The 17,426-nt window shown below is 35.3% G+C and overlaps 1 protein-coding gene across 6 annotated transcripts; it reads left to right on the top strand.

Moving 5' to 3' along the window:
• Positions 1–2,707: 2,707 nt before the first annotated feature.
• Positions 2,708–17,219, top strand: SDG25 (SET domain protein 25). 6 transcript variants are annotated; one of them, XM_090313289.1, is made up of 18 exons: positions 2,708–2,815; positions 3,665–3,894; positions 6,596–7,199; positions 7,322–7,438; positions 8,839–9,138; positions 9,251–9,592; positions 10,312–10,626; positions 11,027–11,530; positions 11,686–12,103; positions 12,190–12,318; positions 12,463–12,881; positions 12,959–13,081; positions 13,189–13,269; positions 13,612–13,665; positions 13,740–13,891; positions 14,096–14,139; positions 16,100–16,272; positions 16,977–17,219. In XM_090313289.1, exons 2-16 carry the CDS (start codon positions 3,716–3,718, stop codon positions 14,115–14,117), a joined length of 3,759 nt encoding a protein of 1,252 aa, XP_090169415.1. In that variant the 5' UTR covers positions 2,708–2,815; positions 3,665–3,715; the 3' UTR covers positions 14,118–14,139; positions 16,100–16,272; positions 16,977–17,219. The 6 variants fall into 6 exon arrangements, with proteins under 6 accessions (XP_090169415.1, XP_038886069.1, XP_038886070.1 ...); XM_039030141.2 differs by having other exon boundaries at positions 8,839–9,162; XM_039030142.2 differs by having other exon boundaries at positions 6,590–7,199.
• The last annotated feature ends 207 nt before the right edge of the window (positions 17,220–17,426 follow it).

The raw sequence follows: 17,426 nt of genomic DNA, 5'->3' as shown, positions 1-17,426 counted from the left end.
TGGAGTGTCTAGCAGTTAATAGATATTGAACAATATAATTAAAGGAGTATAATTGGTTATTCAAGTATCATTGGAGCTTCAAGCTAGTGAAGAGTTGACGTTGACTAATTATATCCAATTGACAAAGAAATATATTTGTAGTGCGAATAGTGCAATTGTCGATCTTTAGTGGAGTGCCCAACAGTTAATAGATATTGAATAATATAATTAAAGAAGTTTAATTAATTATTCAAGTATCATTGGAGCTTCAAGTTACAGGTCCATGAGGTCCCCTCCATAGCTCAACAGGGATTGTTGAATGAGAAATTTTAGATCAATCACAAGTTGCCACATCATTTACTAAATTAATGACGAAATTCCAAATCATTAAATTTGGGCCCAATTAGGAGTTGACATGTCCCGAATTGAAGTTTAAGATAAATTTCGATGACGCCACATGGTTTTATCATGACCGTTGAATCAGATAAGATTAACTTGGCCCAATTTGATATTATTATTTGGGTCAAAGTTCAACTAAGCCCAAAAGTAGGTTGAATTTGACCAAAATGTCAAATCAGGCCTAAATTCGATTAATTGGGCCCAAAGGCCAAACCCATGGACCAATCAAGGTCAGACCAATGGACCAATTGAGCCTAAGTCTAACTAATTGGGCCCAAAGGCCAGACCTATGGATCAACTAAGCCTAAACCTAAAAAGTTCACCCAATAGCATATAAATATAGGAGCTCTCTTCATTTGTGGGGGTTAGCAATTCTGCATTTCAGAGAGCTTAGAGGGAATTCTCTACAATCAGAAGACTCTTTGACTCCTGAAGCTGATCATGCTTGAAGATTGAAGTCCTTTGAAGAAACAAACATTCTGAAGACTGAAGTCTTTCGAAGATACAAACATTTTGACTACGCTTGAAGACTAAAGTCATTTGAAGATACAAACATTCTGAAGGTTGAAGTCATTTGAAGATACAAGCATTATGAACACGCTTGAAGACTGAAGTTCTTTGAAGATACAAGCATTATGAACATGCTTGAAGACTGAAGTCTTTAAGATACAAACATTCTTCCAAGACTCGAAGCTCAAGAACATCCACATGCCCCGCTTCTATACATCAAGCGTACACTTTCAACCGAGAGAGGATCAAAGGATTAAACACTAGAGATCGAACCACATCGCATCAAATTAATATCAACATCAACACCAACACCAACTTAAGTTCAACTCCACGAAACAAGTTTCTCCGGAACCCTCGTGCGAAATCCTCCAAGAAGATCAACAAGCCCGAAGGCCGATCATCCAAAAAGATCAACAAGCTCAAAGGTCGATCGTCCAAGAAGATCAACAAGCCAGAGGTAGATTGTCCAAGAAGATCAACAAGCTCAAAGGCCGATCATCCAATAAGATCAACAAGCCTAAAGGCCGATCATCCCAGAAGATCATCAAGCCCAAAAGTCGATCATCTAAGAAAATCAACAAGCTCAAAGGCTGATCATCCAAGAAGATCAACAAGCCCAAGGACGATCATCCAAGAAGATCAACAAGCCTAAAGACCGATCACCCAAGAAGATCAACAAGCCCAGATGCCGATCGTTCAAGAATATCAACTAGCTTAAAGATTATAGTTTATTTTGAAAGCATCAAAATACTATGTATTAGAGATTGTACTCACTTTCCACAAAATTAATACGAATACAAAGTTCAAATTCCACGAAATAATTTTCCCTTGAAATCTCGTGCGAACAAATTGACACGCCCAGTGGGACCTTTCTACCTCTCATCTCTCTCAGCATCCAAGTAAACTAATGACACCAAAGAAAGTTGCATCCAAAGCAACTGCTGCAAGTAACACCTACACAAGACTTGTCATCTACAACCATTCAAATGAGAGTATGCAAGAGCAAGAATAAGGTTTTGTCTTCGCAGAGAAAATCTGAGAGCAACTGATGGAATCTTCTAAAGGCGAGATCATCATATGAAAAAATTCTTTGTTTGATAACTCTACTTATGCTTCTAACCAATCAAAGGAAAAATCATACCTCAACGTAGTGTCTGTCGTGATGGCCGATATAATGACTAAGTTAGCCATGGCAGAGATGGAAACGAAGATAAATCTCCTAATGAAGGCTATAGAGGAGCGAGATCATGAAATATCTGCTTTAAGAAATCAGATACAGGCTGCTTGTTATCTTCCCTCGCATACACGCGTTATATAGATAACTAGAAGCATTAAAGAACATATTGGGTGATTTTTAATTTTGCTTTTGGAATGTTTAGATATTGTATATTTGTAGTTCTAGAATGTATTTGTGGTATTCATGTTGTTTTTGAAGCAATGTATATTTGCATTTTCGTTTGTACTTAATTTTGTTATTTTAGGTGGTCATTTATTAATTAGTATTTTTTTTATATAAATTATTTTACTATTTTTATAATTTTAAAACTTTTTTCCCATTTTTTCAAATGAAAATTTTAAAATTTACTGTTCTCTTGTCAGTCTAATATCAAATCTATTGACTATGCATTTTAGATTCAAGTTGAATCCATCCTAAGATGAACTTGGGCCGGCCCTTGGGCCACTGGCAGGTAATGAGGCTAACTTAGCTCAATTCGATTCAATACAAAGAATACAGTGCCGACCGTTTCCGAACCGGTTCGATTGGGTCGGTCCACAAACGAACCGAATCGCAAATAAAACCGCGTCAAGAAAGCGGAAAAAACAAACGCAGGTCAGGATCCGTTGGTAGAGAGAGAGACGGGAGAAGACGGGGAAGAATCGACTTCTAGCCCCTGCCCTAGACTCCATGTTCGTCGTCTACCCAAAGGTATTCCTCTACCTCAACCTCAAATCATTCTTTCAAGATTAGTTTGTCACTGCTGCTGTCGATGAATTCTTAAAGATGAACACAGATCTCCTCCTGATAGGCCTGTATAATTGTTCCCATTGTTCTTAACCTCCCCTTTACGCTGGATATCCGGTTTCCAGCTTACCTTTTGTAGATGATTGCTTGTATACCAATCGCATTATCTCTCTTTCTTCCGGTTCTTCTTCCATCTCTCTTTTTTTCGTCATTTTTTCCTATCTGTTCGTCTGCTTGTTTACGACTGCTAATTCTCTCTATTAGAGTTTTTTTGTTTCCCTTTATTTCAGTGTTTACTTTGTTTGTTAAGGTATATGTCTAAGGTTTTTCCGTTGTTCAACTTCATTAATTTTGACCAGTTAGTTTATCTTGTATGTATTTTTATATATTTGAACATTATCTAAGTTTTTCCTTTCTTCTCAATTTATTAAAATTCATCACTAAGGAAAAAAATTCCAGATTGGAATTTTTTTGTTTTGTCTTGTAGAAGATCATCTTATTGAAATGGGGAAGCGTCCCACCTGTGGAATACTCATTTTCTATTAGTTTTCATTGTTCAACTATGTTCTTTGAGAGTATATTGGCATTTCCATCCCTACCATGTCTCGTGCTTTCTACTTCTCGTTCTTGGAGGGTTAAAAAGCTGCCTTGTATTTTAAGCCTTCTTACGAGAAACATTCATCTTCCCTTCCATCTTGGCTTCTTCATTTTATGAACTTCATCCGTGTGCTTTATATCATAAGCTTGTTTCCCTATTCATTATGGTTTAGTTCCTAATAATGCTGCATTGTTTCTATTTTATTTCATTTGCAGACTTTTCAGGTTTAGTCAAATCTAGGTTCCTACCCAGTATATTATTGGGACATGGTTTCTGCAACAGCACTTCTCCATGACCATGAGTATGACAACTCCTTATTCTCACGTAAAAGGCGTAAAGTGACAGACATTCAACATCAAGATCCAGATATATTAGGCCGTGAGTGTAAATATGATTGTTTTCCCTCATCTTCACAGCTTAGCAGAGATGGACGCTCCTTCTGCAGGTAATCTATAAATTACATATCTCACCCCTCTCTCTTCAACATTTATGTTTATGCATAGCTCAAGGTATATGTAGGCACGATAAGTATTTGTGTAGTCATGAACATACCTGTAAGTGCAAGGTTAGGTCCCTATCTAGGATTTTCATATAGAGTGAAGCTTTCTTTGGTTAAACAGCTTTAGGTTTGCTTGGATAATCTTCAGGAGATAATCTATTGGGGTTGAAAATCTAATTCCAACCTGCTTTATTTCTACTTCATCTTCTGTCCTCTTTGTTGTTGTGGGGTTGGGATAAGGAGTCAAAGTAATTTCAATATAGGAAATATAAAGAAGGGGCATGGAGAAGTGATTTGAATTATCAAGAAGCATGGAAAAGAAAATAAGAATCAAATGCTCTTTCCCCTGATCTTACTTAGTATACTTCCTCTTTTTGATGAAAGCTATGTTTCTTATTAAAAAATAAGAAGAAAATGTAAACAATGATGGATTGACAATCGTAACATTTATATCAACCAAGTTCCACAAAGGGTCTTTGAAGAGACTTCCAGTCGAAGTAATTGAAGGGTATCTAGCTTCCTAAAGTCTTATTCAATGAAAGGAAACTTGCCCTAAGGCAATTTACAACTCCTTAACCTGTATAGAAGGCTGAGTCCCCTCTCCCTCACATTCTCGAGAAGAAATTACCAAAATGAATGCTCCCTCTCTCTGACTTCCCCTCTTACATATATTCCCACTCTCCCTAACTAACTGTTGTCCCCCACCATTTTACTCTCAGTCAGAGGAGGATGTTCCACTCTCACTAACATGAGGAATTCCCTTCCTACCCTTACGTTGGTATTGAAATATAATTGAAGGCCTAATAGTGTCCTAGTACTGTGAAGAAATATCATGTTCAGAGGTACTTTAGGCTTCTGAAACAATACATCATAAATGTAGTCTTAGTATGTATTTTTCTCTTCTCCTCCTAAAATCTTTATTTGGTCTCACCACTTTTCTCCCTCAAGGTTATATTAAGTGGACTATGACTTGGGTAGGTTAGTAAGCTGTCCGTTAAGGCAGAAGGTACTTGCTTCATTTATTTCCTAAATGCTCATTTTGAGAGTTTTGTTTCTCGGTGGAGGTTGTTTGAAATTTTCTGATTTCGCTGGACTTTGCTTTCTCGTGTCTCTACTTTGTGGATCCACCTCTGCAAGGAAAAATTAAGGTTTTTTATTTTATTTTATTTTTTATTATTTTTAACCCTGTAAGAGTGGTTTGCCTGGAGAAAAATTATATATATACATGTTGCAGTAACTTTTTGGGAGCATTCATTAAATATTTTTGTGGACCACTTTCCCACCTATTCTAAATCAAGTTGGAGCTATATCAATGAAGTTTGAGGGCAGGATATCTGCTATGGGTTGAGCAATATTTAACTTTTAGGATGAGAAGTTCTAGGAGGGAATTATTCGATAGTATAGAGGGTGTTATTACATAGCTTATAGTGAAGATCTGCAACATTTATTTTTTGAATATTGTTTCTCTCAATCACCCCCCAATTGTACTAAAAAAAGAATGTTGTTTCTCTCAATCATCTTGGTGGCGTTGTTTCTCATTTTTCCAGATTTCATGGACCTTTGACAACTCTTTTCGGAAAAACATACATCAAACTTTTTGGTCCTCCATTGGCCACTAATTTTTAGATTTTATGGTCCAATGCAATTAAAGCTCTTTTGTTAGAAATTTGGTTTGAACGTAATCATAGGGTTTTTCATGACAAATCACTTCCTTGGTCCACATGGTGTTCTCTTTCCAAGACTTTTTCATATTATTCTATTATGAACACTAGTTTGAATTGGAATGCTTTTTAATTCTCGGTTAAACTTGCTTTATCTTATTTTTGTAATGTTATTTTCAGCTCTTGTTTTGTGTATGTTGAGCAATAGACTCTTTTTATTATATCAATGAAAGGTCCTTTCTTTTTTTTTTTTTTTTTTTTAAAAAAAAAATTAAAAAAGCAATATAGCATTTAAGCCTCTAAGGTTTACAAAAGGAAACTCTATTCCCCTAATTTGTATTCGAATTTCTGTAGTTCCTAGCTACGAGGGACTATCCTTCTCTATTTGTGGAGGTGGCTTATTGAACTAGAAACCATCAAAGTATACAATGAAATTCTTCCTAACTAATAACCACACAAACAAACCAATCTCCATCTAATACTAGTTAACTCATTTTAAAAAAACAATTATTAAAAAGAAATTCATGCACTATTCTGTCTCTTCAATCAATATACCAAGAATATTTTGAATCATATACATGTTTCCAAGGAAAGTTTGCATGTGAGGGTACATCCATAGTGTAGTAATAAGACAGATGGTTGCATATACTATTTGGAGATCACTGTTTAGAAAACAATAGTATCAATTATCATAATCTCACAGACAATTAATGGAAAAACTAATATAGAGAATAAAAATTTGCACTCTTTAATGAGGCATGTATCTAGCATGGTGTTGGGTCTGGTCCCGTGTTTTCTCTAGTTCCTAGAGTAAGGTGCTTGGACTTTGACAGATCTGCATGTTAGGTATGCTATCTCAACGATTAGTATTTGTGATGATAATATGCTAAGTCTTTTCTTGTAGAATGTTTCGTCCTTATATCTTCCACATTTCCAACAGTTTTTCATTGTCTTACTTCTTTATATTAACAAAAACTCAGATGCAGGGATAGTGCTTGCATATCTTCATGTTGCATCGATATTGATGAAAAAAATGGTTCATATTCATCAGTGGATATGAGCTGCCAGTTAAATGGCACTAGCCCTGATCTTCCAGAATGTTGCAGTTCGGAGGGCTCCTCATTTCAAGATAAGGGTTTCTCTGGGTATTCTTTGCTTACTTGTGTAAGTGGTTGGATGTATGTTAACGAACAAGGTCAAATGTGTGGCCCTTATATCCAAGAACAGCTTCATGAAGGATTATCTACTGGTTTTTTGCCAGATGAGCTTCTTGTTTATCCTGTTTTAAATGGAGCATTGAGCAATCCTGTACCACTCAAGTACTTTAAGCAGTTTCCTGATCATGTTGCAACGGGTTTTGCATATTTGAGTGTGGACTTCTCCAACATGGGTATTAATGGAGCTCATTCTGATACTTGTAAAAATGATTTGGCTATGCATAGGCAAGAGGGTTTGGTGGGGTATGCGAATCCACAGACTCTTTGTCATGAGTTGCAATCTGGTCCTCTAGGTCTCGGATATGAAAATGGTGGCTGTAAACAGGCTTCAAATTCTGAAGCATTTTTCTTGACTACTTCGAATCTTCCATCGGTAGGCAATCATTTCCTGTTGACTACTCCAGAAAGTTATACAATACATTTGCTTTCTGAAGTACTCAAAACTATTATTCCTCTTCTCTAAACTTCTAATTTTTTTATTTTTAATTTTTCCAGTCAGTTGAAGTAGCATGCTGGTTCATTGAGGATCATACTGGGAGGAAACATGGACCCTATTCTCTTCTACAATTATATTCTTGGCATCAGCATGGATACTTGAAGGACTCAGTTATGGTAAGCTGGAGATCAAAATGGTGCCCATTGTGCTTAGCAACTCTGCGTAAATCTTTGAAAATTTTGATGCCATCATCCATCCACTTTGAAAGAGATACCTTTTCATATTTTTGCTACAATGCAATGCAAATCTTTTATAACCCAGCCTAGAATCTATAGCCTAATTATATTAAATTCTCAAAAAGGGGGGGGGGGGGGGGTACAATGGCAGCAGTCTAAGCACATCTCCAATTTCCTTTCGAGTGTTGGTAGCCTGTATATCTCATGACTTGGGTAAGTGATGTACAATGTTAGACTTCACTTTGATACCCAATTTCGATAACTTAAGTGAGAGAGAAAAAGAAAGAGAACCCCCAACAGCTTTTAGACCATTTAATTAAGCAAGAACACAATTCCAATGGGACCAACAACCATTTCAAAAAAGGCTCCCAATTAAGTTAACTACATTGAAAGCATAATTAGGAAAAAGTCTAGTAAGAATACCAGATAAAGGCTTTTTTTTTTTTTTTTTTTTTTTAAAAAAATGAATTAACTAATTTAATTTGCCCCATTTTGTAAAATACAACTTATTGAACCTGTCTAAGACTTTTCCTTTTAGAACTCTTTGGTTCCTTTCAATCTAAAATCTACTCCAAGGATTACCCTTTTACTGCTTTATCCATGATACACTTTAACTGGATTGAACGGCAATATAATCTTTTTTGACTTTCTCTGAAGTTATTGCTACATAGAAACTTTATAATGTTCTATTTTTTGACAAGCAAAACACTCATGAAACTTGCGTTTGTTGATAATAACTAGCGTTTTCTATTATTCTGGAATTTAGAATTTTACTAATGTGGAAATGAAAAGTGGACAGTGTTCATCTGTTTCTATGGCTTATAAGATTGTCCTAGGCACTTGATTTCTGTATGAATTCCACATTTGAGCAAATTAACTTGGTCAGGAGAAGTTTCCAAAACAGTTTTTTTTTTTTTTTTTTTTTTTTTTTTTTTTTTTTATGCATGCAAAATTGTTTTCAAGAATTATAATTGTGTGACTCATGAAATCAGTATTCAACAGCCTTTGCTTATAGAGGGAAAACTAACTTTTTGTTCTAAAATGGAGCATATGTGAAAATAAACTATAAGAAAATAAGAGATTTACATCTTTTAGATGTAGTTGCTTAAACGTGTTTTTCCTGGATTGCTGTGGAAAGCAAGATTATTTTATTTTATTTTTATTCTTAAATACTTTCCCAATCTTTGTCTTTATTTGAATGCATATTTGGATGTAACCGGTTCAGTTATTTGATCAATCTTCTCATCTGCCTTCATTTGAAATGTATTACTGGATGTCATCAATTGTTCAATATCTGGTTAACCTTTCCTTACTGTAGTTCATCAATTTTTATGATGTAGATATACCATGTCGAAAGCAAATTTAGACCCTTCACATTATTTTCTGCGGTGAATGCATGGAAAGCTGCAATAACTCCACCTCTATTCTCATCTGATCTCAAAACCAATGAGAGTTGCTCTTTACTGAAATTTATATCTGAAACTTCTGAAGGAGTTTCATCCCAACTACACTCTGGAATAATGAAAGCAGCTCGCAAAGTGGTGCTCGATGAGATTGTTGGCAACATCATTGCAGATTTTATCACCATCAAGAAATCTGAAAGACAAATTAAGGTTGGACAAACCAACCAGACTATGAAGGTTTGCTCTCTGGACAATAGAATGGTAATGAACTATTAAAAGAAAAAAAAAAGTCGATTATATTTTCATATTTCTATTTTGCTTTATAGATAATAATATTTTATTTTGGCAGCCAGAAGTTACTAGAGGAGGGGATCTTCCTGCTGATTCAATGCCAGAAGCACGAGATTTCTTTAGTGTTCCTGAGAAAGTTTCTACTGATGCTGTTCCTGTTCAGTCCCCTAAGTTGATTGGCAGCGTCGATAATTTTAGGGAGGTGCATGCAGTTATTTGTCGAATGCTTTTTGACTACTCCTTACAAGTAGTTTGGAATGCTGTTTCTTATGATACGGTGGCAGAGTATTCATCTGCATGGAGGAGGAAAAGATTTTGGTCTTATCGTCCTCACTATAATTTAGCTTCTAGTGGATATAGTGATCGTGTCAAGAAGATTGAAAAAATACCTGCTGAAGCTGTAAGTCTCCACATGGAGCATATTTTTCTGCTATTCTGGTTGCATTTTTATGAATATATTTGACACCAGGGAGTGCCTGGATGAAGTTTAGTCCTAAATGTTAATGGATATGTGTTGAATTGTTATGACCAATACCTATACATTTTGTATTTAGTAATTGACGTAACATGTAAATAACATATTTTTAGTTAAATTTCTTCTAAATAACTATTTGTTTATAAAGTTCTATCACTTCTCGAGATCATCATCCATTATGGAAGCCGTTTTGAGATGGTTGAATCATACCACCTTTATCGGATCAATTCTGATTTGCTAGTGTTTCTGAAATCTCCGCTACTGTACATAGGTTCATTTCTTTTTGGACATGGCTTGATTAATGAAATGTTTCTTATCCATAAGAGATTATGCAAAAGTCATGGATCTAATTAGGGAAGTGTTTGCCTGATAAATGAGACTCTCATGGCCCTCCTTGCTTGCTGGTTCTGGTATTTATTTTAAGTCCTGTGTTGTTCTGTTAAAGTTTGATGTAATTAGCCTTGATTCAAGCTTCAAGGAGTTTGTACAACATTGAGGTTTGTATCCTGAATAGTATTTTTTTCCTGAAGCTAATCGTATGATGAGTGGCCATATAATGTATTTAGAGAGTATGTTTTGTGAAGAAAAGAAATTTGTTTCTATAAATGAAATGATATTATTATAACGTATTGTTTATTTTGCAGGCTTTACCACGAAAGGAATCTTCTCTTTATGGTGTCAATTCCCTATCAGTCTCCAAATTTGAGGGAGCACAAACAGAAAACTGTGTGCACTCACCTGCCATATCTCGGTCAGTTCCTGTTAGACACAAATCTTCTAGGCCAACAAGTCATTCTGGTTGTGATAGGCCAAAGGACGACTTAAAATGGATCGTGGAATACCTCGAAAAAGAGCTTCATTCCTCTGCAAAGGTATCCATGGTTGAGTATATTCGGGATATCCTCGAGGATGAGGTGACAAGCTCATGCAACTCCTCAAAAGATATCCAATTAAGTAAGGTATGTTTTAGTTTGGCTCATTTTGGTGGGGGCTTTTTTTTTTTTTTTTTTTTTTTTTTTTTTATTCTTTAACTTTTCCTCAATGAAAGGTTTGGTTTTCTCATTAAAGAAAAAATAACGGATAATTTTGGATTTAGTTTGTTTCTCAGCTTCTACTTTGGAGTTTTTTTTAATGTGAAGTTTTTTGTAATTTCTCTTTAGATAATGTTCATGCCGATTGGAGTAGGTCATTCTTGTACTCCTAAGGCCTTGATTAGAGGAGATACTTTACCTTTCCTTGATTTTGTAACTATATGTCATTGAAATTGAAGAGAGTTCTTATGAGTGGAGCTGAAAATGACCTTTATCTTTTAATCTTTCCCATCCAGTAAATCTAAAGAGACTTCTCTTATTGTTCCAGGTTACTCTTGATACTCTTGATACGTCCATTCAGTGTTCTAGTATTAACAATTATTCAGACTCCTTTGGTGAACTGCATTGCGATTCAAATGATACACGTGGCGATAGAAATTCATGTGAACTTGAACTAGCTGTGTTGCCAGAGGACAATCTGTCTAGTGATACGGCTCTGAATGCTGTTGCTAATTCATTATATGGAGTGTTCAAAGAAATCTGTACAAATGAAGTTTGTGCTTTTAATGAAGATTCCAATGAATTACCAGTTCCTGGTCTTGAGGAAAATCCTACCTTTCTCATTCCATCTCCTGCTTGTAAATTTCGTCCTTCCAGCTCAAATAAGTGCTCTCCTAAGATTGAGGGGTACATTATGCTGGCAATATGCAGGCAGAAATTACACGATGCTGTTCTTAAGGAATGGGCATCATCATACAAAGATGATCTTCTTCGTCAGTTTATTACTTCATGGATTGCTTCAAAGAAACATTGTAATCCTAATGGAATTGTGGTATGATGTGATTTCATTTTTGTTCTTACTCCAATATTTCTCATGAGACAGCTGCCGCTTCATTTGCACGTCTAGTTAGTTTCTTTGGGTCTGCTGACATCCTTGAAATTTCTCTTATTTGCACACGTTTGATTTGTGTATTATTTTTACATTAGGAAGGAGCATGTGATGGTGGTGAAGCCTCTAAAGTACCAGACAAATTAAGGGAGGGATCAAAACGCTTCTTGGAATCTTCTCTTGTAACTGGTAATTATACTTATTACCGCAAGAAGTCATCAAAGAAAAAGTTAGGATCTTCAGATTGTGCTACTGAGGGTAGCCCTGTTGTACGAATTCAACCTTCTGAAAAGTCGAGGAAAGAAAATGTTTCTGCTGATGATGCGTGTGAGACTACAGACAGTGAAATTGCTTCTTTGAAACTTAAATGTATTGCAAAAAATAAAAGGCAGAAGGACTTGTCTGTTAATGCCACCTGCAAGTGGACTTCTGCAGAAGTTACATTACCCAGTAGTTATTCTTCTGGGAAAACCATATGTGGTACAAAGAAGTTAAAAATGTCACCTCTCGTTAAAGGTATACCATTTCGTGTTAAGATTTCTTAACTTGCAAATGTTTTTGACAATTTCACCTGCATGATTGCTCACTGGTTCTCTATTTAGATGATAATGCCAAGAAGGATTCTGTGAAACATGGGAAAGGGAGGATGATAGGTTCGCCTTTGGTGAACAAGAATGTTGATAAGGTTATGAATAAATGTGATCGTGGAGTTAGTGCTCAGGAAAAGCTTTGTAAGGATCCCTATTAATATTTTTGTTTTTACTGTTATTATTTCTTTAATTTTCATACTTGTTTCTTAATTTCTATTTCATTGCTATTATCTTTTTTGATTCTTCTTTTTCTCTCAAGTTCTTTTACTCGCCTATTCTGTGCAGCTGTGGATGTGTTGAAAATAAAGAGGAAGCAGAAGATTGATGAGGTATCCTTGTCTTGTAATAAGCTCTCAACAATAGCAGGTGATGTTAGCAAGCAAGCTGCAAGTAAGAAGGTTGTAGCTCAAAAGAAAAAGTCTGATAAATCTAGGAAATCAAATCTCTCCATTAGATCTGATGGTTGTGCCCGTTCATCAATTAATGGATGGGAATGGCGTCGATGGACACTGAAAGCAAGTCCTGCTGAGAGAGCTCGTAATAGGGGTCTTCAATATTTTAACTCTGAGCCATTAGGTCCTGATGTCAGTACTTCTCATTTGTTAAATGGCAAAGGCCTTTCGGCACGGACAAATAGAGTGAAGTTGCGGAATCTTCTTGCTGCTGCAGATGGCGCCGACCTTTTAAAAGCATCTCAATTAAAGGTATTAAAGAATTAGTTGGTCATGGAGTACACTTCATTCTCCCTTTGACTATTATACCATATGCATGTAAATTTCAGGCAAGGAAAAAGCGTCTACGCTTTCAGCGTAGTAAGATTCATGACTGGGGTCTAGTCGCCCTAGAGCCGATTGAAGCAGAGGATTTTGTAATTGAATACGTTGGGGAACTAATTCGCCCACGGGTAAATATCTCTTCTCTGTAATCTTATTCTGAGAATTTATTTATTTATTGATTCGTAAGTGCCTTTATGCTTATTATTATGATGAAGTGAATGAATTGATTTGACAGATTTCTGATATAAGGGAACGCCAGTATGAGAAGATGGGAATTGGAAGCAGTTATCTTTTTAGACTTGATGATGGTTATGTGGTCAGTATAATGCCTACAACCTCTATCGCACCTTTCTCCTAACCTATATATTCAGAAACTTTATGATTACCAAAAAATAAAATAATAAGAATAAAAAATTATCCTGCTATTGGTAGCTTTTCTAGCACTATCCTACTTTTGGAATTAGTATGGATGGGTTGTTGACAACCTTACTTGAACAGGACTTAGGTTTTACAACTGTGGCATTGAGTTTTAAATTATAGATGTTTGGTGCTTCTCTTTCAATGTGATATTCTCTTTGTTCCATGTAATCTGGCCCCCTCTCTTCCACTTACTTGCAAATCTTGTTGAGCGATCTTTTTTTCAATGAATTTTTGTTAGGTTGATGCTACAAAGCGTGGGGGTGTTGCACGATTTATAAACCATTCTTGTGAGGTAACTTGGGAACTAGTGTGATTTTCCTTTATTGAGAAGGCTATTTTCCTACCTCACATGGATATTGTTTGCAGCCTAATTGCTATACCAAAGTTATAACTGTTGAAGGTCAGAAGAAAATTTTCATCTATGCAAAACGACACATATCTGCTGGTGAAGAAATTACGTACAATTACAAATTTCCTTTGGAGGAGAAGAAAATTCCTTGTAATTGCCGTTCAAGGAGGTAGTTTAACTATATATATATATATATATATATATATATATATATATATATTATTTATTATTATTATTATTATTATTTAAAATTAATGTACTTCTATCTTTGTAAATTTGTTGATTCCAGATAAAAGGCCCATGAATTTTTCCTATTTTCACATATGTAGAAGTTGTCTGACCTTGAGTTTATTTTCCCCCCCTTTCTTTTCAGGTGTCGTGGATCACTAAACTAGGAAAATTTATTGAACTTTCCAGGTATACATCATTCTTAAGAAACTTGTTGAGCGATATGTATACTTTTTTCTAATTATCTCTCCATCTCATGTTGAAAAAATGTTTGATATTTGTTTTTAGGATCTTGTTTTCACTCTTTATGTTCTTATTTAGGATCTCCATTAAAGAGATGCTACATGTTTGGGTTATAATCTTAGCTTTTGTACTGCTACCATGTAATATTAGAAAGTGGCTGTGGCATCTCCAAGATTTGAGTTCTTGTATTTTGCAATTAACTATTGTCAATCAAGATAGCATACGAGGAGTGCCTGTTGAATTTCCTTTGTATCAAATATGAAAAAGGAGCTGTAAATGCTAGCGTGCTGAACTGATGGTTATCGCATTACTGTGACTTAACCAGATGGTGGTTATGGTTCACGAACAAGGATGTTGAATTCTTGTTTTTGGTCTTTTGTCCCAACGAATTTTGTTCCTGGGATTTTTGAATGATAGTCACATAATGACATATTTCTGATGATGTTTTCAGATGCAAGATACAACTCTCAATTGCTTGAGGTTGAAAAGTGATGTGGTGACATTAGTTTAGGGAAGAACAAGAAAAACAAGTAATGTCAATAAGAAATTATAATAGAAACAAGTAATCCGAGGTAGTTGCACCATCCCTCTTGATATCTCTCCCAAGCCCTAATTCATTCACATAAAGAGACTAATGCTCATACAGTGAAACTGAACTGCATTACAAAAATACCAAAATGAATGCAAAGAAAAGAAAAGTACTAAGCATGAGAAATAAAATCAATCCAGATCAAACATTAAGAGGCTTGAACGCGAGCTGAAACAAAGTGAGCAAAGAGACTTATCTTAAAAAAACCGCTGAAGTCTTTCAAACCAAAGCTTTAACAGAAGAACTTAAATGCCAACTAAGCTTGAGATGGTTCATCTGCCCGTTTGGGATAAGGAAGGGGCTCTTTGGTGTGTATCTTTCTTTCCTGTCTACAATATTTGGCTTGGACTAGGAAATTTTCTGAAGCATTTCAAGGCTTTGGAGAGTTGTGGGCTTTAGTTAGATAGTGACAATCCTTCTTTAGGTTTCCTTCTCTGAGGAGTTTTAGAACGTTTCTTTGTTTTTTTGTCTCTTATAATTAATATTTATAATGGGGGCCTTTCTTGTAAGTCTTTGGTTTTGGTCCCTCTGTACGGGCTCTTTTTGTTGTGTAATTTACTTCTTTTTTGTACGATCTTTTATTTTTCTTTTAGTTCTTTTTCTTCTGAAACAACCATGATATTTTAACAATGTAGGAAATTATGGAGATAAGTCTTTTCTTTTTTCTTTTTATTCATGTTTATCTGCTATCTCTGTTTTGTTTAGAAGCAGGGAAAAGGAATAGAGGAATAGAAGATGAAATTTAGAGCATAACAATTAAATTAAAGAAAAAAAGTGAACTTATTGTCAACCTCTTTCAGATATGAATCTATCTGATTAAGAGGGAAAGAACTTGCATCAGTATCTCAATTTCAATTCAAACATGGGTTTGATTCACACTTCATGTTCTCAGAAATATTTACCATCCGAAAAAAGGAAAAAACGGAGTCTTTGTCTAGCTTTCTTTGGAGAGAGAGATTTGATTGAAAATGTAAGAGAAAATTAGATATATGTCAAAAGTTGAAAACCGTCAGTTCATGTTCTTGAAGATAGCCACTTACCTATGGAGGTTGCAAAGTCTGTACATTTGGAGGAGCTTAATCTCCTGGTCATGCCTTCACTAAGTTATTATTATCATTATTTTTATTTGGATAAGAAACAAAATTTAGGTTGTTACTTGTTTTTGTTTGAAATGGCTTATCTGTCTCTCCATCTGATCATTCTGTTTGTAGTATCATTCACACATTCTCTTTTAATCTCGTGTGATATTTTTCTACTTGTGTATTTGGTTCAACTCTGCAGTCATGAATCAGCAATAAATTTCATCTTCTTTTGTAGTGGACATGAAGTCTTCTCAAAATTATGCGGATGAAGAAGCGTGATACAATTTGGTGCTTTCTGAGGCCTAAATTGTCTCTCTTTGGCAAGCGATGAAGGCTTTGCATATTGCAGCTGAATGCTTTTCAGGCTACTCTGTCATGCCTCAAATCGCCCAGCTAAAGTTGGTTGAAGTAAGTCATTTGATTTTATGTATGCACAATGCTCGTACTCAAGCGTTGGTTTTAAATATGAACGATGTATACAGACATGGTATCTTAGTTTATCTTTATGGTGGATATTGGAATTGACGTGAACATCCTGATTGTTGACGAGCAGTAACACTAAATGACCACCAATAAAATTTTATGCTTGTTTACAACCGTGTTTTCTATTTTCCCATTAACGAGTCAGTAAAAACACTTTTACTTGTGACACTTTTACTTATGTGATGCTACTATTTTTTTTTATTGTATGGTGAAAGTGTTCTCTTTCTGCTACGTAGGGAGAGGATAAGAAAGTTGTTTCCAGTTCTATTTTGTAAATTTCGAAATTTCATCTCTTTGTTAATTGTATCATCCATGGTAGAAGCATTTATATCTTTATAAAACTTGTTTGGATATTTAACCTCATCATATTCTGTCACATAATTGTCTGCGTTCTGCGTATGAAAACCATAATTGTCGGAGTAAATCCGGTCTTCATTTTCCTTGCATTGGCAAATTGGTCTTTGCTATTGGCAAATTGTTGGAGGATTTATTGAACTAATAAATTAAAATTTTTGCTTGTTCTAGTGAATGTTACTTTTGCCTTGATTCCGCTGGTGTAATATTGTGAAAGAGCGAGAATCGCTGGTTTACGAGTTATGAGCACTAATGTAATTTCTTTGTTATTTCAGGCTATTGAATATGATTGTTGGTAGGGGCTGTATGATTGTTACACGCGAGACACTTGGCATTCCAGTGATGAATTTCTGACCTTGTTCATTCTTATAGATATCTCTATATTGCAGATGAGTCTCTCCTCTTAGATACTGTAAAGTCGATTTTTGTTTTGCTTACACAGTCCTTGGATATTGATTTTTTGTACAGACATGTTTAATTTGTTATTCAATAAAAGATAAAATGAATATGCTGACCAACCTTGGGAGTGATAGCATCGCAAAAGTCAGGAATTCGATATTTTAACGAAACAATAATTGCTGAGATTCATTCACCCCCATCCCTCCAGAAAAAAAAAAAGGAGAAAATTCCGAGCAACCGATTTTACGATGACAACTGGTTCCATGTTCGCTATATACATATTTTTTTTAACATGTAGAACATGCATATTATGAATGTGCATGGTT

Source organism: Benincasa hispida, chromosome 4 (assembly GCF_027475165.1).
Source record: "Benincasa hispida cultivar pf3 chromosome 4, pf3_genome.v1.1, whole genome shotgun sequence".
Taxonomy (NCBI): domain Eukaryota; kingdom Viridiplantae; phylum Streptophyta; class Magnoliopsida; order Cucurbitales; family Cucurbitaceae; genus Benincasa; species Benincasa hispida.
The sequence above is the reverse complement of the archived record's forward strand: the minus strand, read 5'-3'. Positions and strand labels throughout refer to the sequence as shown.

Excerpts from the sequence above, each read along its gene's own strand:
- SDG25 (XM_039030139.2), top strand. The coding sequence starts at position 3,716 with ATGGTTTCTGCAACAGCACTTCTCCATGACCATGAGTATGACAACTCC. Across the intron at positions 7,200-7,321 it reads CTACTTCGAATCTTCCATCG|TCAGTTGAAGTAGCATGCTG; the intron begins GTAGGCAATCAT and ends TAATTTTTCCAG. Across the intron at positions 7,439-8,838 it reads ACTTGAAGGACTCAGTTATG|ATATACCATGTCGAAAGCAA; the intron begins GTAAGCTGGAGA and ends TTTATGATGTAG.